This window comes from Coregonus clupeaformis, chromosome 15, assembly GCF_020615455.1.
Source record: "Coregonus clupeaformis isolate EN_2021a chromosome 15, ASM2061545v1, whole genome shotgun sequence".
NCBI lineage: Eukaryota > Metazoa > Chordata > Actinopteri > Salmoniformes > Salmonidae > Coregonus > Coregonus clupeaformis.
This window is the reverse complement of record NC_059206.1, coordinates 63,147,078-63,173,493: the sequence shown is the minus strand read 5'-3', so window position 1 is coordinate 63,173,493 and position 26,416 is coordinate 63,147,078. Positions and strand designations below refer to the sequence as shown.

At 43.7% G+C, this 26,416-nt stretch overlaps 1 protein-coding gene across 1 annotated transcript in view; it reads left to right on the top strand.

Annotated features, from left to right (window-relative positions):
* Window positions 1–1,215: 1,215 nt before the first annotated feature.
* LOC121580759 (calcium uniporter protein, mitochondrial) overlaps window positions 1,216–26,416 on the top strand; it is a 28,058-nt gene continuing 2,857 nt past the window's right edge. Inside the window, exons 1-6 of the mRNA XM_041895786.2 lie at window positions 1,216–1,553; window positions 23,694–23,766; window positions 24,074–24,244; window positions 25,199–25,302; window positions 25,728–25,894; window positions 26,168–26,371. Coding sequence (XP_041751720.2) covers window positions 25,227–25,302; window positions 25,728–25,894; window positions 26,168–26,371 — 447 coding nt within the window. The 5' untranslated portion in view covers window positions 1,216–1,553; window positions 23,694–23,766; window positions 24,074–24,244; window positions 25,199–25,226. The remainder of the gene's footprint in view (window positions 1,554–23,693; window positions 23,767–24,073; window positions 24,245–25,198; window positions 25,303–25,727; window positions 25,895–26,167; window positions 26,372–26,416) is intronic.

Below are 26,416 nucleotides of genomic sequence, written 5' to 3'. Positions count from 1 at the left end.
CAGTGGGTTTGAAATATGTCATTTTATACAGTTGAAGTCGGAAGTTTACGTACACTTAGCCAAATACATTTAAACTCAGTTTTTCACAATTTCTGACATTTAATCCTAGTAAAAATTCCCTGTCTCAGGTCAGTTAGGATCACCACTTTATTTTAAGAATAAGAGTAGAGAGAATGATTTATTTCAGCTTTTATTTCTTTAATCACATTCCCAGTGGGTCAGAAGTTTACATACACTCAATTAGTATTTGGTAGCATTGCCTTTAAATTGTTTAACTTGGGTCAAACGCTCCACAGTAGCCTTCCACAAGCTTCCCCACAATAAGTTGGGTGAATTTTGGCCCATTCTCCTGGACAGAGCTGGTGTAACTGAGTCAGGCTTGTGGGCCTCCTTGCTCATTACGTTTTTCAGTTCTGCCCACAGATTTTCTATAGGATTGAGGTCAGGGCTTTGTGATGGCCACTCCAATATCTTGACTTTGTTGTCCTTAAGCCATTTTTCCACAACTTTGGAAGAATGCTTGGGGTCATTGTCCATTTGGAAGACCCATTTGCGACCAAGCTTTAACTTCCTGACTGATGTCTTGAGATGTTGCTTCAATATATCCACATAATTTTCCTTCCTCATGATGCCATCTATTTTGTGAAGTGCACCAGTCCCTCCTGCAGCAAAGCACCCCCACAGCATGATGCTGCCCCACCCTTTTCCTCCAAACATAATGATGGTCATTATGGCAAAACTGTTCTATTTTTGTTTCATCAGACCAGAGGACATTTCTCCAAAAAGATTTGCATCTTTGTCCCTACGTGCAGTTGCAAACCAGTCTGTCTTTTTTTATGGCGGTTTTGGAGCAGTGGCTTTTTCCTTGCTGAGCCACCTTTCAGGTTAAGTCAATATAGACTCGTTTTACTGTGATATAGATACTTTGTAGCTCGGTTTCCTCCAGCATCTTCAAGGCCAAGGTCATTTGCTGTTGTTCTGGGATTGATTTGCACTTTTCGCACCAAAGTACGTTCATCTCTAGGAGACAGAACGCGTCTCCTTCCTGAGCGGTATGACGTCTGCGTGGTCCCATGGTGTTTATACTTGCATACTATTGTTTGTACAGATGAACGTGGTACCTTCAGTTTTATTTTACATGCTGCATGGCCCATTCATACCCGACCTCTACTATTGTGACGTCCACCAATGGGAAGAGAATAAACTCTAGCACGCCCGCTCTGCTTGTCACTGACTGCTGCACACGGAGGAAATGGTACGCTGCTTTCGGTTGGGCTGTGCTCAGGCCCTATCTCTTATCATCTCATCCGCCCTCGGTCTGTTTACACGCAAAACAGTCTGTTGTTAACTGGAATACGATACGAAGATCCTGCGTGTAGGCAGATTTTCTACAAGTGTTCTACTGCTCAGTATGCCAGAGCGCATGGACTAATTTGACAACGATGGCTTCGTTGCGAATGGTCGCCAAACTCCGGGCTGGAGTTTTCGGATGTACTAAACAGTTCCACTTCGCACTCAAAACAACCCGATCTCCGGTGAAATTACTGCATACGGTAAACTGAAACTACTGTGTGGGAGTAGTGAAAGGAGAGAGCTACGTTGTTGCAATAGTTTATAGATGGGACGGCCGCGTCGTTATGTAAATATCCAAACTAGTGTTTTGTCTTTCTCCTTCACAAGTTTTGCACAGTGGTCTGTTATATTGTCGCCCTGCACTGCACATGCTCTGTTGGTTTGAGAAACCGGTTGTAGAGTTCCAATGAACTATCAAATAGTGAGATTGTTGAGTGAGGGTGTTATGCATGCGTTGTTTCCAAATATTTTTGTCGTCGTTACTATCTAGTGAAGTACACTAGATAGCAACAGAGTTACGGATCCTTCAACTAATCAATAGGCCTACCGTTCATTTTTAATCATGAAAAAAAAATATAGGCAGTCTAGACAAGACAGTGATGCATTGCAATTAGCATGGCATTGATCGAGAGGGTTTTCCCATTCATTCCATCACGTCTAGACATGTTGTTAAATGAGGAATAAATAACCTTCCTCTCTCTGAATATAGTAGTGAAACTGAATGCAGAAGACAGGTGTGTGATGACACACACACGCATCAACACTTTAATTGAATGATTCTCTCGATCGCTCTCCCTCTGTCCTATTTTTCCCTCTTGGCATCACTCTCCTTAGCTTCAAATTACTGCACTAAAGTGCCACCTCTAGCACATTATACTGTGGGCCTATCCCATGCGTAATTAATAAATCACTGTAAGAACTCAGTCTAGGTTATTTACAATCCTAACTAGAATGTCAGCACCATATCACACAGTGTTGGCATGACAACAATGCATGAATAATACATGTAGTCCCCTATTTATAGGTAGGCCTAGTGGTGTCTGACACTAATGACATTCTTCTCCAAGTTAATGAAGATTGCAATGTGAAGTGTGTGAAACCTCATCTGTATGTGAGATTAATATAATCATCATGCATTACTGAGCAAACTGTGTGTGTGTGGTGCGCATGCCTGCCTGCGCATGTCTGGCCTTCCTTCCCCTCCTGACTGGATGGCAGACCATTTTATTTACTGTGCTGTTCACAGCAAGGCGGTACTGAATGTCACTGTCTGTCACCTCAAATTTGTCTCTCGACCTGTGTGCACCTACAGTGCTATGAAAAAGTATTTGCCCCCCTTCTAATTTTCTCTACTTTTGCATATTTGTGATACTGAATGTTATCAGATCTTCAACCAGAACCTAATATTAGATAAAGGGGACATAAGTGGACAAATAACACAACAATTACATATTTATTTCATAAACCAAGTTATGCAACACCCAATTCCCCTGTGTGAAAAAGTAATTGCCCCCTTACACTCAATAGCTGGTTGTGCCACCTTTAGCTGCAATGACTCCAACCAAATGCTTCCTGTAGTTGTTGATCAGTCTCTTACGTCGCTGTGGAGCAATTTTGGCCCACTCTTCCATGCAGAACTGCTTTAACTCAGAGACATGTGGGTTTTCAAGCATGAACTGCTCGTTTCAAGTCCTACCACAACATCTCAATTGGGATTAGGTCTGGATTTTGACTAGGCCATTCCAAAACTTCCAATTTGTTGCTTTTTAGCAATTTTCATGTAGACTTGATTGTGTGTTTTGGATCATTGTCTTGCTGCATGACCCAGCTGCGCTTCAGCTTCAGCTCACAGATGGATGGTCTGACATTCTCCTGTAGAATTCTCTGATACAGAGCAGAATTCATGGTTCCTTCTATTAAGGCAAGTCGTCCAGGTCCTGAGGCAGCAAAGCATCCCCAAACCATCACACCACCACCACTATGCTTGACCTTTGGTATGATATTCTTACTGTGGAATGCAGAGTTTGGTTTTCGCCAGGCATTACTGGAACCATGTCGTCCAAAAAGTTATACTTTTGAATCATCTGTCCATAGAACGTTCTTCCAAGAGTCTTGATGATCATCCAGGTGCTTTTTGGAAAACTTGAGTCAACGTTTTGGACGAGATGGGTCCCATTATGCCTGGCGAAAACCAAACTCTGCATTCCACAGTAAGAACATCATACCAAAGGTCAAGCATGGTGGTGGTGTGATGGTTTGGGGATGCTGATCAACAACTACAGGAAGCATTTGGTTGGAGTTATTGCAGCTAAAGGTGGCACAACCAGTTATTGAGTGTAAGGGGGCAATTACTTTTTCACACAGGGGAATTGGGTGTTGCATAACTTTGTTTATGAAATAAATATGTAATTGTTGTGCTAATTGATCACTTATGTTCCCTTTATCTAATATTAGGTTTTGGTTGAAGATCTGATAACATTCAGTATCACAAATATGCAAAAGTAGAGAAAATTAGAAAGGGGGCAAATACTTTTTCATAGCACTGTATGTTGTGAACTTTCATTCATAGGCTAAGTTGTGGCAACCTCATGATGGGTACAGGGAAAATTTGAGTATCATGTAGTAGCCTAAACCTATCGCTGTTACATTGAACTGGGTGAATGGAATATGAATGACAGTAATCCAATATGCTGTAATAGAAATAAGGCCATGCTCAGGGGGAAAAAAATAAAAATCGTCCTCCCTCATCTTAAACGGCACTGACCGCCGCTGGTGTAAGATGAAGGGGAGGAAACAGGTTAAAGAAGGATTTTTAAGGCTGGAGATAATTGAAACATGGATTGTGTACGTGTGCCATTCAGATGGTGAATGGGCAAGACAAAAGATTAAAGTGCCTTTGAACGGGCACACCGGCACACCGGTTTCTGTCAAGAAATGCAAAGCTGCTGGGTTTTTCACGCTCAACAGTTTCCTGTTTGTATCAAGAATGGTCCACCACCCAAAGGACATCCAGCCAACTGGACACAACTGTTGGAATGAAACATTGGAGTCAACATGGGCCGGCATCCCTGTGGAACGCTTTCGACACCTTGATTGAGGCTGTTCTGAGGGAAAACGTGGTGGTGTAACTCAATATTAGGAAGGTGTACCTAATGTGGGGGTATACTCTGTACAATTACCCCACGTTGTCTACACAGCACCACACATCACTGTCAGCCAGAATGGAAGGGGGAGTTGAGTTTTCAAAGTCACACGTCAATGACTATCACCACAGAACATCTGGGTGGATTGATACTCTTGTGAATGCAGCCCCGCTCTGGAGGGGGAAGGTTGGCACAAAGCAACAACATGACACTGATAGAACATCGTCATCTGGTTGTCACGTAGCACCTCCCCCCTCCCAGACACCGACAGACGCACACACAGTGTTTTATCTGCTCCTGACAGGCCTCTTGTCTGATGAGCCAGTGTGTAATTAAACGTGAGGCTTTTATCCATCTAGAGCCGTGATTGGAGGGAATTACTGGAGTCAGTCGTCCAATCACTAGACCTGACTGGCTGCCCCTCTATCTGTTTGTGAAGGTTGTGTTCAGTAGGGAACCGTATGCATAATTAATGCTTGGATAAGCTTATTTACTATTATGTATTGATTTATTTGTCACTTTGTCACTGCACAGAACACCAGAAGAATGATCACTGAATTATTATAATGTTTGTTTATGTGTCAATTAATCCCGTAAGGGATGGGTTGCCAACTGGTGATTTGACACGAAAATAAAATGTAATTCATTCATACATCAAGTCTTCTCAATGGACTAGACGGGTAGTAGCTTATCCCCCCGGTCTCCTTTTCAAAACATATCCACCAACTGAATAGGACCCCTGATGCAATCTTTCTCGATTTATATGGAACGGGCCAGACTCCTCACCTTAGAGTGGTGAGCATTAAAAGAGTTTAAAAGAGGATTTGAGAGGATATAGTCTCAATATGGAGGTTATAATACATTCTAGAGCTTGGTTCTGGAACGTTGATGTACATCACAAAAGCTGCATTCTGTCCTGTGACCCAGAAGTGCATTATTAGCTACTGCAGTAAACGGATGGAGTGTTTTGTTAATGAAAACCCCTCTGGTTATTTTGAACTGTATGTATTAGTCATTGTGGCTTGCATGATTCCAGACTGTCAGTGCTACTTCCCATCTCTATCTGCCTTTGTGAAATAAGAGCACTTTGGTTCGACCCAGATAAGCCAACATGAAAAATGCTGACTTGGGCCGAGTTGAGGAGTAACGGGGTCTATCAATTTCAAACATGTATGAACCATACATCAAATATGTGCTGTATGTCCTTCAATATGTCCTTACACATGTCCAGGGGGCATAAGCCGAACAGTAACAGTAGGAGGCTAGGAGCTTGGTTCTACTCAGCTCCTCTCTCTCTCTCTCTCTCTCTCTCTCTGTCTGTCTCTCTCTCTCTCTCTCTCTCTCTCTGTCTCTGTCTCTCTCTCTCTCTCTCTCTCGGTCTCTCTCTCTCTCTCTCTCGGTCTCTCTCTCTCTCTCTGTCTCTCTCTGTCTCTCTCTCTCTCTCTCTCTCTCTCTCTCTCTCTCTCTGTCTCTCTCTCTCTCTCGGTCTCTCTCTCTGTCTCTCTCTCTCTCGGTCTCTCTCTCTCTCTCTCTCTCTCTCGGTCTCTCTCTCTCTGTCTCTCTCTGTCTCTCTCTGTCTCTCTCTGTCTCTCTCTGTCTCTCTCTCTGTCTGTCTCAATGCATTTCAAAAGGCATTATTGACATGGAAAGTGTTACCACATTGCCAAAGCAAACATATAGACGCATATCAAATCAATGATGACTCAGATGGATAATAATAGGAAAAATAATAATACTCAACGAGTAATACAAATTAACAGGACAAAACAGTAAGAAATGAATGAGGACAACAATTAAATAGTGAGAAAGACAGTTAGCAATGTTATCATGGGTGTGGCAGGAAGTTACATATTTTGCAGGTAATATGGCACAGAGGTGTCTCTCTCAGCACACCCCACACTGCAACAATGTGTGGTGGCTTTAGCAACACAGGTCACATTTCACTACAGTATCACAGAGTAATGGGGAGCCGGAGTGCAATGGTATCAAAACCACTCAACCACTCTATCCATCTGTCGTTATTATAGCCATCCATGCTGCCTTTTTGCACGGCATTTGCCTGAGGGCTGAAGCTATATTCACTCCTTTATCACACCTAATCATGGCTACCCGGACTATTTGCACTGCCCCCCACCCCACCCCATCTTTTTACGCTGCTGCTACTCTGTTAATTATTTATGCATAGTCACTTTAACTCTACCCACATGTACATATTACTTCAACTAGCCGGTGCCCCCGCACATTGACTCTGCACCGGTACCCCCCTGTATATATAGCCTCCCTACTGTTATTTTATTTTACTTCTGCTCTTTTTTTCTCAACACTTTTTTGTTTTATTCTACTTTTTTATTAAAAATAAATGCACTGTTGGTTAAGGGCTGTAAGTAAGCATTTCACTGTAATGTCTGCACCTGTTGTATTCGGCGCATGTGGCCAATAAGATTTGATTTGATTTGACACCTCAATTGGATAAAATCAGCTGTTGTATAGTGGTCTGTCATTTTAAAGGTTTACGGCTGTATATTGCTACCACTGCACTCCCATATTTCTGGTTTATGACCAGGGCCTATTGGGAATGGACCCTGATTTAATGGGCAGTGTGGGTTGCCAAATAATATCCTCCAAAAAGCCAGGAGAATGGAGTTGTAATTTCACTCGCTGCCTAACTGTTGGCCCACACAACAACAACAAACTGTGAGGATGGTAATGATGGATGTTCCTATTAATCTGTACAATTTGTGCTTATTTTGAAAAAGAATTTCACGGCCCTTCCTTTCCATAGATCTTCTTGTTTTTTTATTACTTTTACCCCTTTCTTTCCCCAATTGGTAGTTATAGTCTTGTCCAATCGCTGCAACTCCTCTACGGACTCGGGAGAGGCGACAGTCGAGAGCCATGCGTCCTCCGAAACACAACCCTGCCAAGTCACTCTGCTTCTTGACACACTGCTCGCTTAACCCGGAAGCCAGCCGCACCAATGTGTCGGAAGAAACACCGTCCAGCTGGCGACCGAAGTCAGCTTGCAGGCGCCCGGCCCGCCACAAGGAGTCGCTAGAGCATGATGGGACAAGGAAATCCCGGCCGGCCAAACCCTCCCTTAACTCGACGATGCTGGGCCAATTGTGTGCCGCCTCATGGGTCTCCCGGTCACGGCCGATTGTGACACAGCCTGGGATCGAACCCGGGTCTGTAGTGATGCCTCAAGCACTGCGATGCAGTGCCTTAGACCGCTGCACCACTCGGGAGGCCTTCCTTTCCATACTTTAATAATTGACTATTCAAAACAAGTTTGTGACAGATAAAAAGTTCTGCTTTTGTCCTAAGACATACAACAATCATTTTGACGGCCTGAAAAAGACATGAAGGACCTTTAGATAAAGACAATTGGAATGCTTATCTTCTGCTAGGTTCTCCATCTCAGTGCCTCAGAACCAATTCATCACCCTCTTATCACAACCATTCCATTTTCTAAACCTATTATGGCTGTATTGCAGAGGAGGTTGGTGCAAGGAGCTATAGGAGGACGGGCTCATTGTAACTGCTGGAATGGAATAAATGGAACAGAGTCAAATGTGGTTTCCAGATGTTTGGTTTCACCTTGTTGCCCAGTGTTATATGGAATGATGTCACTTGGTCTAGCCATCCAGTAGTGTGAGAGTGTGTGTGTACATGTGAGCTCAGGCCCAATGAGTGGGCAGCTGCAGATCAAGAACTAGCCAGCTCACTGTCACTAATTCACCTCCAGCTAAACCAGACTTGTCAGAACTCATTAGTTGTAGCATCCAGCCTTATTCCACACTCAATGTAACCATCATTGCTTTCTTCAGTTCGACACAGCCTCCTAGTCAAGTGTCCATCCTGCTATTCCATTTGTGTAAACATAATTGTTTTGCTCAGGTCTGCACCACTAACTTCAATCACTTAGGCCTTTAAATGCCTTTGTCAACGGCCTGTTCTGCAAACTGCTTCAAAACGCGTTTAAACCTGCCTTCTAGTAACAGAAAATCCATAACAAACTATTAGTCTAGGCTTAATTCATCACACCCTGGATTTTACAATACCCAGGGAATCAATGTCCGTTTAGAGACTTTTCATTAGTATTCCCATCCCCCATAGGACCGCACTCATTTATTATAGAGTAGGGATGTGTTCCAAATGCCACCCTATTACCTATTTAGTGCACTACTTTTGACCAGGCCTCAACAGCCTAGCAGTCAGAAGATGGATGGTGGGACACCACTGAGGCAGAGGTTTACATGTCTACTGTGCTCCCATTCTGTGTGTCAATACCATTCTCTGTGACTGCATCACTACTTGTCTTTGTGAGAGGTGTTGAACGCACCGAACTGTCTGTTCAAACAGCTAACACACAGCTCAGACACCCATACATACCCCACAAGACATGCCACCAGGGGTCTCTTCACAGTCCCCAAGTCCAGAACAGACTCTGGGAACCGCACAGTACTACATAGAGCCATGACTACATGGAACTCTCTTCCTCATAAAGTAACTCCAGAGCAGTAAAATCAGATTAAAAAACAGATAAAACAACAACTCACGGCACAACGCAGACTGTGAAGAGACACACACACACACACACACACACTGTGATATTGTTGTATTGTGGATTTTATATTGTAGTATTATATATTGTAGTATTCATCTCCTGAGTGGTGCAGTGGTCTAAGGCGCCGCATCGCAGTGCTAACTGTGCCACTAGAGATCCTGGTTCGAATCCAGGCTCTGTCGCAGCCGGCCGCGACCGGGAGGCTCATGGGCGGTGCACAATTGGCCCAGCGTCGTCCAGGGTAGGGGAGGGAATGGCCGGCAGGGATGTAGCTCAGTTGATAGAGCATGGCGTTTGCAACGCCAGGGTTGTGGGTTCGATTCCCACGGGGGGCCAGTATAAAAAAAATAATATATATATATATATATGTGTATTCACTAACTGTAAGTCGCTCTGGATAAGAGCGTCTGCTAAATGACTAAAATGTAAATGTAAATGTGACAGTAAAACTGAGTGGTGATATCCCCTGAGAGGCTATTTGTTGCCAGTTTCCATAGGATTTCAGTCCTGTGGTATCCGGTAGAGGCTCAGTTAAGGTACTATTGAGACGCATTCTCCTCTAGACAAATGGAGTTCAAGAGTTGAAAGGAAATGTTTCTGCCTTTTTAGAAGTTCTTTACCTTAAAATTAAAAGATGGCAAAATGGGTTTGCCTTGCATATTCTAACCTTCAGCACAGAACGGTACACTGGTGTTAAAGATTTTATCAGATATAGTTAGCCTACAACAAATAGAAATTACAACAGCCGTGACATAAACATACTATTTTCAGGCAATGTCAAGTAGGCTTGGGCGGTATACCGTATACCGACGGTATGATTTTCAATACCGCCAATTAAAACCTGACGTGACGATCCACTGTTGAGCAGCACGAGAGGTGATCAAGTTACACTTGAAATTCACTACTAATGTTTGCCCACTAAATATCTTATAGCTGCAAGTTAACTATCTAAGATGTGCCAAATACATTTTCTCCAGCTCAGGGCTCCAGCTATGCATTTGGTTTGCTAACTTGCTAGCTATAGGTGGCTAGCTTGCAAGATCACCCTGTGTTATAGAAGTTCACAAACTCTCTCTTCAAAAGTTGGCTAAACTGTCACCCAACAGAGACGAATGTCTTATTGCCTCAGTGTCAGATTGCTGTCCGGTTGCTCTGTCTGATGTTTGGCTGGCTGGTTGGTACCGCTGTACCGGCACCTCCAATTTTTGGGGAGCTACGCACCGACTCCTTTATAAAACAAGGTGGCCTTTCGCTGGCCCGGATTCACACACGGTGTCAAAAAAAGGTTGATCAAAGCGTAATGAAGGCGGGATCTGCATTGAATAGCAATGTTCAAGTTTATTTCACACTAGTCTGTGAATCCGGTGCATGCGTGTTAGTAGACCTGTTTGAGTTTGAGAATGCGCAGTTCCATGTCAAATGAGGGTTCTTACGGTCATAAATCCTGGAAAAGTAATGGAATTTTCATATTGTGTTTTCCTTTTTAAATATACTGAACAAAAATATAAAGGCAACATGCAACAATTTCAAAGAAATTACTGAGTTACAGTTCATCGAAGGGAATCAATCATTTGTAATAAATTCATTAGGCCCTAATCTATGGGTTTCACGACTGGGCAGGGGAACCCTCCTCAGACCATCCCGCAGGTGAAGAAGCCGGATGTGGAGGTCCTGGGCTGGTGTGGTTACACGTGGTCTGCGGTTGTGAGGCCGGTTGGACATACTGCCAAATTCTCTAAAACGACGTTGGAGGCAGCTTATGGTAGAGAAATGAACATTAAATTATCTGGCAACAGCTCTAGTGGACATTCCTGCAGTCAGCATGCCAATTGCCCGCTCCCTCAGATCTTGCGACATCTGTGTTGTGTGACAAAACTGCACAGTTTAGTGGCCTTTTATTGTCCCCAGCACAAGGTGAACCTGTGTAATGATCATGCTGTTTAATCAGCTTCTTGATATGCCACACCTGTCAGGTTGATGGATTATCTTGGCAAAGGAGAAATGCTCACTAACAGGGATGTAAACAAATTTGTGCACACAATTTGAGAGAAATAAGCTTTTTGTGCATATGGATCATTTCTGGGATCTTTTATTTCAGCTCATGAAACATGGGACCAACGCTTTACATGTTGTGTTTTATATTTTTGTTCAGTATACAGTCAATCACTTAAAAATCTACATGTCAGCCATGACCACATTGTAGCCTAAACTTCCGCTGCTCAACAGGACCTTGATAAGCAGTGTTTTTAAGGGCTGGATCAAAAGCCTGCACACCCAGTAGCTCTCCAGATGGAGGGTTGACCACATGTGTTTTATACAGTAGCCTAACAGTGCAGTTATTCTACTTTGTGGGGAGTTAAGTGCCTTGATCAATGGCACAATGACAGGAGATGGTAGGCCAGGCCCACATGTGATCAGAGACTAGCATCCTTCTAGTGTCAATACCACATTTATGCTGACTTTTTCATGGAGGCTACATGGAGACGCCACCAATTATTGGTCATGGAAATTTGGTTAAAGGTCATGGAGAAGTCATGAAATTCCATCTGTCAAAATGTGTATGAACCCTTAACAGTGAATAATCAGAGGTCTCTATAGCATAATGTAATTTGGGAATATCTGAGAACATAGTCTAATGCAGGGTTTCCCAAACTCGTTCTGATGGGGTACGACAGTTGAACTAAACTCATAAGGCAGTTATAAGTTATATTCTTCAAGAATCAATGGGTACATATCATTTAATTTATAAATCCAAAAATGAAAGTAGCAACTGCAGATTGACGCTTTTTAACTATGATTACCTAACTATTAATGGAACAACGAAGTCAATGAATATATCTGTGACGGGAGGTGCACTGTGACACACGTTCTCAATGACTCTGGCTAGCTTTCACCCTGCACCTAATCAATTCCAGTTAGTCCTGTAAGACTGAATCAATGATTTAAGGGTGAGGAGTAATGAGTCTGCTCAATCTCCGTCTAAATGATTGGCCAAAAATCAAGGGATAGAATCAGATTGAGACTGATCAGGTTCCCTCTGTACATGTAATCTTATTAATTATGATCTAAAAGGTGGAACTGATCCTAGATCAGAACTCCTGCTCTGAGACGCTGTGGTCTTTTAAAACCAGAGTAACTTGTTGCTGTTCTGTAGAGACCTTTTTATGTCTCTCGGCTCTCACCAATGGATGGACTTTTTACTGTCGTAGACTTCAACTGACAGTTCTTATTATGTAGGTTGGTGGTTTGTGCCTAACACTTGTTTAGGCCTAACACTAAGGAGTTAAAAAGCCAAAGCTGGTTGTCGCTCTATTAGAATGGAACCTTTTCCTGCCAAGCGTGATAAATAGTGTAATTTGCATATACACTTTGGAATTAATCCAAACTGTTTTATAGAAGATCTTGGAACGCAGGCAAGATTATGGGACAAGTATGCACACTGTTCTACAATGGTTATTTTATGCTCTCATATGCCATGCTACCAACTGACTGACAGTCAGAATATACCTCGTATTACTCAAGGAAGGAAGCTGACAAGCAAGAAAAGTGCTTGTCATCTTCTGCCTGTAGCTGTCATTGTGTGAGGCATGGACTGGCCATCCAATATGCAGTTACATATTTTAAGAGGATTCTCCTGAAAGAATATATATTTGTGAAAAACAAAAAAGTGGATTCTCTTCAGTTTTTCAATCTCTTTTAGGAAGCAATTGACAGTGACACTATCAATGCTGAAGTATTTTATATATGTGTGGTTTTGGTAAGAAATGGTGAGTTGTTACGAAACCCACTTATCTAGGCTTAGCTAACAGCCAGTTATCTACCACCCACTTACCCACCTCTATTCCTAACACACACTTAAGCATATTGTTGATCTACTCTGCATTTCAATGAATACTTGAATACAGCAGCTGGCCCTTAGCTACTGCAGTCTGTTGTCTTAACAGTAACACCCATATAAAGAGTCATTCAAAACAATGAACTGCTCCAAATAGTATCAAAACCGAATTCAGACCAATGTGTAATATGTCTGTTGCAGTACGTTGAGGAATAAAAACTCTTCAAGCTCCAGCTCTCTCTCTCTCATTTTTGCTTTATCACCATGTCCCCTGAAGCATGCAGAACACCCGTTTTGGGGAGCTGTCATGGGAAGGCCGTTACATCCACCTCTCTCACCACCCTCTCTCTCACCACCCTCTCTCTTCATGCAGTCTTTCCCTTTTTCCTTATGTTTTTGTCTTCCTGCTCTCTCCATGTTCTCACTCAGCTGCCTGTCCAATCGTTGCCCCCTCCCTCCCTCTTTCTCTCTGCTCCCTCTCTCTCTGCTCCCTCTCTCTCTCTCTGCTCCCTCTCTCTTTCGCCATGTTCTCACTCAGCTGCCTGTCCAATCGTTGCCCCCTCCCCCCCTCTTTCTCTCTCCCTCTTTTTCTCTCTAAGAGAATGTTGTCGAAAGGAAAGAGAAAACAAATGCCTTGATGCAAATCACTTTCATGGTACAGTGCAGCCTGAACTCAGTCATGATGACAGCAGCCAGTAATTTGGTTTCTCCATCCCTCTGTTTTTCATCCCTGGTCCCTGGAACTGTTTATTACATGGGAACCATTCAGAAGGTCAAATAGGGGGTGCTTATATTTGGCCTGTTTCACACGTGCAAATGTATAACCTGTACAGTGTGTGATGAAATGGAAATGTATTTTTTGCATATCACACTTCCCCTGAGACGCCCTTGAGAGTGGGCTCACAGCCAGGGATCAGCCACTAATGACAGCAATCCTGGAGCAATTAGGGTTAAGTGCCTTGCTCAAGGGCAGATCGACCAATGTTTTTTTTTTTCTTCACCTAGTCAGCTCAGGGATTTGAACTAGCTAGGGCTGTCCCCGACCAAAAATTGTTTTTTCTTTCGACCAATCGATTGGTGGAGATGTTAAAACGTGTATTTTTCCATATAGACACATCCTATGTGTTTTAATCAAATCAACTATATGCACTGAGCTTGTCTGATGCTTTAAGCACACTGTTTGATTAAATAATTAAGACACACAAATGACTAGAGGGAGTCCGACCGCAATTGATTTGATTTTGCCGGGCCTGGATCAGACTTGCTGCGCTGTGTTAAAAAACAAAAAGACAGCTAGTGACTGTGACTAGCACCCGTTGTCTCTCTCTCCTCCCTGCTGCAGCGACCACCACAGAACATCAACAGTGTTTATCGCACTGTCCATGTTGCTGAAGCTGTAACATAATTACAGCCATTTCTGACTGAAAAGTTATGTTACCGAAATCCCTAATTTGTTTAGGAAAAACATTCTCTATTCCCTCAACCCTTGCTCTCTTTACGTGACACATGTATGCATTGCATGCACGTGATCAATAGGGCCTGACCTATAGCATATCATAATCACATAAATAAATTGGTTATAACAAACTCTGAACACCGTAACACATGTGACAGCAAAATGGATGCATAAGACGGGTGCTCTTAGATTACAATATAATTTTTCTGAACATTAGGAAACATGTAAACAACACTAATTTATAAGCGTACCAGAGAGTCTGTTGTAATGTTTTTTTTTTGTAAAGCCTTTATTACAGCAAAGACTAAAAACAGTCTGCATTGATTTGTGAATTTCCGAAATGGAGCGGTTTAGGCCTATTTATTGTTTACGCTAATTATTATTATTATTCTGTGGTCACTCTATTTCATTTAAACTAAAATGCTGGATTGCATTTCAAATAATGAATGACTCGTATGCTGTGTAATGACATTAACGAATAAATGATTGATTGATACAGTAGCCTATATTAGTATTGAAATATTATTATTATATTATTATTATATATTATTATATTATTATTATAAATATAGGCCTAAATAAGTTACGGTATTAAGACTAAACAGGATGCGCTCTTAGGCCTATAGCTAGATGGTGGATTTACAAGGCTGCTATACAAAGCCTACTAATGACATTTACTTATGATTATAATGATGATCATAATAACAATAAGAAGGAGATCAAGAAAAAAGGAGGGTTATTATTAATATAAATACACTGAACAAAAATATAAAGGCAACCATTTCAAAGATTTTACTGAGTTACAGTTCATATAAGGAAATCAGTCAATTTAAATTCATTAGGCCCTAATCTATGGATTTCACATGACCGGGAATACAGATATGCATCTGTTGGTCACAGGTACCTTTAAAAAAAAAAGTAGGGGCGTGGATCAGAAAACCAGTCATTATCTGATGTGAACACCAGTTGCCTCATGCAGCGTGACACATCTCCTTCGCATAGAGTTGATCAGACTGTTGATTGTGGCCTGTGGAATGTTCCCAATCCTCTTCAATGGCTGTGCGAAGTTGCTTGATATTGGCGGGAACTGAAACACGCTGTCGATCCAGAGCATCCCAAACATGCTCAATGGGTGACATCTGGTGAGTATGCAGGCCATGGAAGAACTGGGACATTTTCAGCTTTCAGGATTTGTGTACAGATCAAGGGGCCGTGCATTATCCTGCTGAAACATGAGGTGATGGCGGCGGATTAATGGGAACGACAATGGGCCTCAGGATCTCGTCATGGTATCTCTGTGCATTCTAATTGCCATCAATAAAATGCAATTGCATTAGTTGTCCGTAGCTTATGCCTGCCCATACCATAACCCCACCACCACCATGGGGCACTCTATTCACAACTTTGGCATCAGCAAACCACGTGGTCTGCGGTTGTGAGGCCGGTTGGACATACTGCCAAATTCTCTAAAATGACATTGGAGGCGGCATATGGTAGAGAAATTAACATGAAATTCTCTGGCAGTCAGCATGCCATTCCACACTCCCTCAACTTGAGACATCTGTGGCATTGTGTTGTGACAAAACTGCACATTTTACAGTGGCCTTTTATTGTCCCCTGCACAAGGTGCTGTTTAATCAGCTTCTTGATATGCCACACCTGTCAGGTGGATGGATTATCTTGGCAAAGGAGAAATGCTCACCAACAGAGATGTAAACAAATTTGTGCACACAATTTGAGACAAGCTTTTTGTGCGAATGGAACATTTCTGGGTTATTTTATTTCAGCTCATGAAACATGGGACCAACACTTTACATGTTGCGTTTTTATATTTTTGTTCAGTGTATAATTTGTTGGACAATTTGAAACAGTGTTAACAACACTAAATAATACCAGAGAGGCTGGTCTAATGTAAAGAATAATAATAGTAAAGCCTTTATTACAGCATAGCAAAGATAAAAACAGACACATCTGTGAAATAGTTTGGTTGCATGAGGCTTGGTGCTCACGGAGTCAGTAGGCTATTAAACAAACAGTCAAACAGGCAACAGAAGCAAGATCTGTCTTATTTGTCTTATATAGTTAGGCTATTGATTATAGACGTAATTAAGTTGTGGTTTCTTCTCTCCTCACTTTTCTTAGACAATTAAGACAAGGGCTGTTTTCTCGTCTCCTAACTCCGCTTCTACCTCCGCCACATTGTTCTTAACACCAATATACTGGTTAACCTTTTTATTATGCACATAGCAACATGGTCTAGGAAAAGGTGCCAATTAAACAGCGCACTGATGTTTCAGAACCGCGGACAGCGACCCCTGTCCAACGTGGGAGAAAGCGCATTTGTTATAAAATAATATTATTTTTATTAGTGTTGCACCATTGTTCTTATGTAATATAACCATATACAATTTCAGTATCACATGTCTTAGTGATGGACTACCACAATGGATCAGTCCACTCAGACAGGCGCCAATCAGACAGGTGTCTTGTACACCATGATTTATTTCTATATATTTTTTGCTACTGCTCTACTAAAGAAATCTCGTTCGACCAACAGCCTATCGACCAAACAATTGACCAGTCGGCTAAATGGGGTCAGCCCTAGAACTAGCAACCTTTTTGGTTACTGGCCCAATGCGCTAACCGCTAGGCTACCTAGCTGTTAGATAGTCTTTGTTTCCTGGGCCGTGTCCAGCTGCACCCATAAACATAACTCCTCCTCTTCTGGTCATTGATCAATCAGTCAGGGCTGGGTGGACCCAGGCTGGCCACGGTATTGGTCGGTTGGTTCTAAATTCCAATCCAAATCGCCCCATAGCCCCTAGTAATGTACCACCTAGACACACACATGTGTCAGGGCTGGGTGGGTGTGAGGTGGACCCAGACTGGCCACACTATTGGTCTGTTGGCGCTGAATTCCAACTCAAACACCAAGCCCCTACCCTTTAGGCACTCCTGTAGATTGGAAAGGATTTGATAGGTTTAAGCCAAATGCAATTGCGCAATCATTCCTTCTGATAGGTTGGTATGTTGTTTACACCCATCAGAGATGTTCAAATCTACAGGAGAGCCTATTGGGAAAAGTGGCAAATGCACCATTCAGAATTCAGCATGAGATGGTGTTCGAGCCCTGGGTGGCGGTACAGTGGGGGTGGGTACTGAAACAGAGCTCCCATGCAGGGCCCCCACGAGGGCCATAGCTCAGCCTGTGACAGGAGCCATAATAACTGGGTCTGGTCCTGTCTGCCTGCCTGGGTGCTGGGCTCTAGGCGGCCGGTCACTGGGGAAATTAACCAGCCAGAATGTGACTGTCTGTCACCAATCAATCACCATGATGTCCCCTGATCAACACTAGGGGATATGGCCTCCCCACATTACTAAGGAGGAAAGGACAGTGTATCACCAAGCTGCTGCTGTACGGACCCTCTGCAAACCAACTGTATTTCTAGCCTGGAATCCAAACTGATAGTGGTGAAACAGCGCATATCACTTTGAACTCCAGGTTGACCGTATACACTTGAAGGAGGAAAGGACAATTTATCATGATGCGTACTGTGTCTGACTCTGAGAACCAACCACACTCCTGCAAAATTAATATAGTTCCTCTGTCCCATCATGCAATCTGTTTTGAGATAAGGAAATCACATTTTGGAGATAAGAAATGAGAGCTGGAGGAACAGAAATTGAGAAATATCAGCTGTGGCTACTAGCCTCTGTTCCTTGAAGGAGTCACAAAATGTGTGAATGTCACCGGAGGGCCAGGGGGCGATGTGGCTGCAGCAGTTACCTCACACACCGTGCATATTGATTGGATGAGGGAGGCAGTGGAGAGGGGGGGGCAATTTGTGTGTTTTGATTTCACAGGCGGCGAGATGTGGGGAAGAGTGCAGGTCCAATTGAACGCCGCTGATGGAGTCGTCCCTCTTGTTTTGAATTGCACATGACTCGGCCTGTGTCTCGCTGAGGGCTAAATGAGTGTCTCATGTTTAGATGTGGGTGAGGATAGCCTGTGGCTTTATTTGCTGATCCTGATTTTCAGACATGAAGAGAAATGATCTTGTTGTGCAGCCATTGTTGAGGTATTAGATTTGTGTAGTCTCCTCATCACAGCTGAGGTTATAAATGTCTATACTGCGACTCTGCTTTGACCTCTAACCGTGGTCCATCCATCCTCCTTCAGGAGAAAGTGCAAGGTGTAAAATTGAAATGTATTGGACAGTATATTGACATGGGCATTCAATCTAACCTGGTCCCAGATCTGTTTGTGCTGCCTTACCAACTCCTACTATGGTCATTGTCAGACCATATCCTCTCTCTTCTTAACAAGCATATGTGCTATACAGAAAAAACTGATCTGGGACCAGACTACATTCCACCCCCAGGTGCTTGGCTGGGAAGTGGGAAACGCACTGGATTATTCATACTATAGCTCTCAATGAAGGCCAATACATTCTGCCACCCCATTGAAATATGAAGGGAATACTGTATTACGGTATTCATTTTATAGCACTGACAGGACCGCGATACGTTCTGTCACCCCATTGATATATGAAGGGAATACTGTTTTACGGTATTCATACTATAGCACTTAGTGTGTTCCTGTTCCACCATGACAGTCATCTCCCATTAGATGTTTTGTATGATGGGAACAGTGCAACATGGCATTAAACCTGACTGCTTACATATTTCCAGGTGTTAGCTGTCGTCAGCGGTCTAACCACTACTCACTATGCACGCACGGCGCATCTTCACCCCAGAGATAAATTGCTTCGGCCTCCGAGTTTGACGCTCGGCTCCTTATCCATGCACTTTTCATATGTATAAAACACACACACACAACAGACAAAGGCATGCACATACACGCGCACACACACACACACACACACACACACACACACACACACACACACACACAGACAAACACAGACAAACACAACAGACAAATGCGCACACACACACCACAGTCACGTGCGCACACACAAACAAAGTCAGTGTTCTCAGTCAAATTACCTGGTCAAATAAAATAATGATTCTGATGAAAATATGCTCTTTGTCTTTATCAAACTAATGTTTTTGCATATTTTCACTGTGGAACCTGTCTATGTTCAGGGTGGTTCTAGTGTTTTCACTGTGGAACCTGTCTATGTTCAGGGGGGTTCTAGTATTTTCACTGTGGAACCTGTCTATGTTCAGGGGGGTTCTAGTGTTTTCAATGTGGAACCTGTCTATGTTCAGGGGGGTTCTAGTGTTTTCACTGTGGAACCTGTATGTTCAGGGGGGTTCTAGTGTTTCCACTGTGGAACCTGTCTATGTTCAGGGGGGTTCTAGTGTTTTCACTGTGGAACCTGTCTATGTTCAGGGGGGTTCTAGTGTTTTCACTGTGGAACCTGTCTATGTTCAGGGGGGTTCTAGTGTTTTCACTGTGGAACCTGTCTATGTTCAGGGGGGTTCTAGTATTTTCACTGTGGAACCTGTCTATGTTCAGGGGGGTTCTAGTGTTTTCACTGTGGAACCTGTCTATGTTCAGGGGGGTTCTAGTATTTTCACTGTGGAACCTGTCTATGTTCAGGGGGGTTCTAGTGTTTTCAATGTGGAACCTGTCTATGTTCAGGGGGTTCTAGTGTTTTCACTGTGGAACCTGTATGTTCAGGGGGGTTCTAGTGTTTCCACTGTGGAACCTGTCTATGTTCAGGGGGGTTCTAGTGTTTTCACTGTGGAACCTGTCTATGTTCAGGGGGGTTCTAGTGTTTTCACTGTGGAACCTGTCTATGTTCAGGGGGGTTCTAGTGTTTTCACTGTGGAACCTGTCTATGTTCAGGGGGGTTCTAGTATTTTCACTGTGGAACCTGTCTATGTTCAGGGGGGTTCTAGTGTTTTCACTGTGGAACCTGTCTATGTTCAGGGGGGTTCTAGTGTTTTCACTGTGGAACCTGTCTATGTTCAGGGGGGTTCTAGTGTATTCACTGTGGAACCTGTCTATGTTCAGGGGGGTTCTAGTGTATTCACTGTGGAACCTGTCTATGTTCAGAGGGGTTCTAATATTTTCACTGTGGAACCTGTCTATGTTCAGGGGGGTTCTAGTGTTTTCAGTCTAGGCCGGTGGATGGCAACTGGCGGCCCGCCCCTTTTGTAGGCCCACCCCTTTTGTAGGCCCGCGGACCGTTTTATATATATCTTTTATAATTTTGGAACTCAGTCGGGGTCTCAATTTACTAGATCTTCCGTTCAAGTACTGTATTACTCATACCCATCCTTATATGCAATATAATGAGTTTGAACTAACAGCCAGTAGAGTTCCTGTTGCTTTCCTACTGAAACCATTGTTTACTGATTTATGAATCCAATTATTGAATTGGATTACGTTACTGATTTAGAATTTTGGACAGTTAACTAGTAGGGCTGGGATGATGCCAGTATCACGATACTCGTTAGTATCACGGCAAGGGGGGCCTCCCGAGCGGCGCAGCGGTCTAAGGCACTGCATCGCAGTGCTAGAGGCATCACTACAGACCCGGGTTTGATCCCAGGCTGTGTCACAACCGGCCGTGACCGGGAGTCCCATAGGGCGGCGAACAATTGGCCCAGCGTCGTCCGGGTTTGGGGAGGGTTAGGCCGGGGGGCTTTGCTTAGCTCTAGCGACTCCTTGTGGCGGGCCGGGCGCCTGCAGGCTGACTTCGGTCGCAAGTTGTACAGTGTTTCCTCCGACACATTGGTGCGGCTGGCTTCCGGGTTAAGCGAGCAGTGCGGCTTGGCAGGGTTGTGTTTTGGAGGACGCATGGCTCTCGACCTTTGCCTCTCCCGAGTCCGTACCACGGCAAGGAAACTCGGATTTAACTCCTTTAGGAAAACAGCCCTAATGTTAGAAACAAACATCATAATGTTGTCATCCAGAGTCACATTTATTTATTTTCCAAGCTATAGCACACAATATATTACATACAGCAGGTTTTTACAGGACCTTCGTGTTTTCATTTTTGCCATGGAAAAAATATTGCGATATTGGTATCTTCCCGGCCCTAGTAACTGTAACGGGTTACATTTAGAAAGTAACCTACCCTGCTTATTGCTGGAGCCTGCCCCACTTAAGGCCTGGATGTCTCTCGTCTCATCAGTGTTTCCTGCCTTCTCACTCTTAACCATAACCACTGGTGCGTAAGTCTACAGATCTCCCTTCCCTCTGGCGGATCCCCTGTCCTTTCCTCTGTGCAGTGTCTTGGACCTATAGCTATAGCAGTGTATGGATGGCATCAGCACTCCTCTTCTTTAATGTGATATTGATTGGCTGACAGCTATGGACTGTCAGACACGAACGCGCACACACACATTGTCAGGTCCCTGGATGTCACTGCTGCTGAGACAGAGACTCACAGATCCGTTCAACCACCAAGACTCCTTTTACATTTTACTGTTATGCAACAGGAGACAGAATCAATTTTGACAAAATCAATTTTTCACTCTTAAGTCATTCTTCACTCATTCTTTAAGCTCCTAATGCTGACCGTACATGGGGTCAGAAAGTAGTGTCTACATTTAGTGTAGTAGATATTGACATTTCATCACTTTAAAGTCACTATGATGTCACACTTTAGGCTTCTAATGCCGTCAGAAAGGAATGTTTTATATTTTGAATAGTCTTTGGCATTTGATCACTTTAAAGTAACTCACTGCAGTAACATGCTTTATAGGCTTCCAATTCAAGGGGCCCAACTTGTTGTTGCTGGCCAGAAGGTAGTGTTTACATGTTCACTAGGCATCGTTGGCAAACCCTCCAAGTCCTCTTCGTACCAGATGGAGTCATTTCCATTTGAATGGTGTGGAGGTAGGTAATTAATCATTAATTCAACAGTTATGACCTAAACCTTGATTCACCTCTCACATTTAACACAACCATATGTCTTTACCCACTGTGGTTGTGCGTGTGAACATGTGCTTAAGAGTGGCAGTTGTCTGTGGGTGAATGCATGTATAAGGCATCACAATACCTCTTGGGAGTTGTGTTGGTATAATTGTAGCACTATACAGAATCTCTTTACACACACTCACTCACACACACACACACACACATTCACACACATTTATACAAGTGCTTCAATTATACACACACACACACATTTTTACAGCTATTACTCTACGTCCTTATCTTACAGCTTCTTTCATTGCTTCCAGGTCCAGTGCCAGCGACATATTCCCAACCATTAAACTTAATACGCCAAATCATTGTACTACTCAGCAACAGATTAGTAGGGGATGAATCGGATGAATCCGTAATAGGGGCGTTGATATGGAAATGGAAAACCTTGAGGCTTTCAGCACCATTCTGTGTCTATTTTCAAGTATTCAAGTAAAAGCATCAGTGTCTATGATCCTTAGCCTGGTTGACCAGACTGAATGCTGCGCTCACCATTGACAATCACCCTTCAGTCTGGTTTAGCCAGGCTAAGTCTCTGTGGCTTCGTGTCATGTGGAGATTGGTGAGAGCCAGCCTTTTACCATTACCTCAGTGAGATTGGATAGTGATGGTGAGAGGGAAATGATTGTGCATATTAACACGGAACAGTTTTCCATCTTCCATCCAAGCCAAGAAGGTATTGAATACAAATGGAGAAATGTTGCGTCAGCAGAAAGTTTGACATGGTGTAGTCAGCGAAAAAGTCAGTTGGCTGTAGGCTATATCTGTGGTTGTTGGGGGGTGATGCAGCAAGATAGGCTATTTAAGGTAATATAATGATACAGTGTCTTGGAAATGAGATTCTGGAAATATGTCCTTATATATATATCTCAATGTTTATATCACACAGTATCTCAGTAAAAGGACTTTTGTAATGACTGGCTGCATAATTTTTTTTTATAATCGAGTAAACGTTGTCTCGAGACGCCGCCCTGGGAAAACAAAGAGATGGTATGAAGAATAGAAGCTGGTCGTTTGCTGACTCTAATTTTTATCATGTAGAACTTCAAATGTTTGTCTTTCTGTCTTTGGCAGCATGATAGTTTGCCAAGGGATGGCTTCTGTTGATTCTGATGATATTGAGCTGATAAGCCACTAAGACATTCTGTTTTCTTTGCACCCCATGTATAGAAAGATCTACAGAGTTCCTTGTAAAAGGATGTTCTGGTGCCTCTCGGGCTGTTCAAAATGTTGAATGGAGACCTATTTGCTGATTTTAATGTGATTTGTTTTTCTTAAATGTACAGTATTTGTCATTTTTATATATTTGTGTTTTGTAAATTGTGAATGCAGGGCTTCCTTGTGAAGGAGACCTTGGCCTGAATGGGACTCCCTGTTAAAATAAAGGTAAAATAAATACCTTCTGTAATGTGTTCTCTCTCTCATTTCAGATCCATCCCAGACAGCCACAGTGGATATGTCCTCCCCAAGTGGTCTTCTGCAGTACCCTAGCACCCTCTAGTGGTACGATACTGTCATTACAGTACACCTTTCTAGAACTAATGCATTACTCTGGCTGCCTTGACTTTACACACAGTGTATTTCTTTATTCTAAAGTGCCAGCCTTTGATGAATGGCTTTAGAATTGTAATCTTTGGTAGACTGTTCATATCACTATTAATAATAAACACAGAGACCTGCGACAATCCATATATTATTGCATGCAATGAGCTCAGTTATGTAAAACGGTGAGAATGAGCTGCACTGCATTCTAAACACAAGGCCATTAACTGCCCATTTGACCTGGTGTTTTTCTCTGTCTGCGGTCTAGATGTGTGGTTGCAGTATAAACATGGACGTCCGGTGCTGGCTTTGCCGCTACCCTCCAGGCAGGAGCGCTGTCTGTTTTTCCTCAGGCCCATGTTGATGACTGTAGGAGACCTCATCCACGACCTACAGAGAGAAGACCCGGGAGTCACCTCTGCCTCCGTGCTCACCAAGGGTAGGGCGTACACACACACTTGTAGACACACACAAATGTACACACTGGCCCGTATTCATAAAGCATTTTAGAGTAGGAGTGCCTATCTAGGATCAGTTTAGCCTTTTAGATAATAACAAATATGATTTTAATGGACAGGGCAGAACTGATCCTAGATCAGCACTCCTACTCTGAGATACTTTATGAATATGGTCCTGTGTGTGTGTGTGTTCTGTAGACACCGCCTCTGTAGACACCGCCTCTGTAGACACCGCCTCTATAGACACCGCCTCTGTAGACACCACCTCTGTAGACACCGCCTCTGTAGACACCGCCTCTGTAGACACCGCCTCTGTAGACACCACCTCTGTAGACACCGCCTCTGTAGACACCGCCTCTGTAGACACCGCCTCTGTAGACACCGCCTCTGTAGACACCGCCTCTATAGACACCGCCTCTGTAGACACCGCCTCTATAGACACCGCCTCTGTAGACACCGCCTCTGTAGACACCGCCTCTGTAGACACCGCCTCTGTAGACACCGCCTCTGTAGACACCGCCTCTGTAGACACCGCCTCTGTAGACACCGCCTCAGTAGACACCGCCTCTATAGACACCGCCTCTGTAGACACCACCTCTGTAGACACCACCTTTGTAGACACCGCCTCTGTAGACACCACCTCTGTAGACACCACCTCTGTAGACACCACCTCTGTAGACACCACCTCTGTAGACACCACCTCTGTAGACACCGCCTCTGTAGACATTGCTTCTGTAGACTCCACCTCTATAGACACCGCCTCTGTAGACACCACCTCTGTAGACACCACCTCTGTAGACACCACCTCTATAGACACCGCCTCTGTAGACACCGCCTCTGTAGACACCGCCTCTGTAGACACCACCTCTGTAGACACCACCTCTATAGACACCACCTCTGTAGAGACTATCCATCTGTGATCCTCCTGTCCTCAGATGGAACGCGGTGGCTAACACCACCTCTATGGACACTCTCCTGGACAAAGACTTCCAGCTCCTCATCAATGATGCTGTATACAACGTTCACTCCCCTGAAAGAGGTAAAGCAACTATTTCCCAAAGCATAGGAAGTTTAAACACTTTAAGAGATCATGATGATATAATAATATATGCCATTTAGCAGCTGCTTTTATCCAGAGTGACTTAGTCATGCGTGTATACATTTTAAGTATGGGCGGTCCCGGGAATCAAACCCACTATCCTGGGGTAGCAAGCACCATGCTCTACCAACTGAGCTACAGAGGACCATGATGATGATGATATCAATTGATCTTTATCAGTCATTCTAAAAAGAAACATCATTAGTCATTTGAGTATCAGCATGATCCTCCTCCTCATCATCAACCTCCAGTCTGAGGTGGAATTGGTGGAATAGTGATGCATGTTCCCAAAGTGTAATCATTTTGACATGAGTTCCCAAAGTGCCTGTATTGTAATGAATTCCACCCATGTTCTGTGTGTCCAGAGGCGTCCAGTGTGTCCAGTGAGCATGTGGCGGACGTGGAGGACATGAAGCACATGGTGCAGCTGCTCCACATGGCCCTCCACCTGCCTGACCACCACCTGCTGAAGGAGAGACGGCTGATGGAGAGACTGGATGGACTCAAACAGGACCTCTCACCTCTGGAAGAGGTACTGGAGGGGAGGGGAGCACTTCTGACTCAGTGTCTCTCTTGTTCTTTCTCTTTCATTCCGTCTGTCTCTTCTCTCGCTCTTTATTTCTCTTTCTCTCTCTTGAATATCTTGTCTCATCTCTCTCGTCTCTGTGTAACTCCTATTACCTACCCCTTTGGTCGACAACCATAAAGCTGTCTCGGTAAACCTTCAAAGATAAGATTGCGTGAGTGCGAGAGCCTGTTTTAGCTATCACTAGTAACCTCTGTCACCCATCGATTCCCTATACAGGTGAAGGCACAGCTAGCGCGCAGTGCAGAGTTCCACTCCTCCAGGACTCTGTGGACAGGTGTGGCCCTGCTGTCTGTGCAGGGTGGGGCCTTGGCCTGGCTCACCTGGTGGGTGTACTCCTGGGACGTCATGGAGCCCGTCACCTACTTCCTCACCTACTGCACCAGCATCGGAGTCTTCGCCTACTATGTCCTCACCAAGCAGGTATAGTACAGGAATCTAACCATGCTATGTCCTCACCAAGCAGGT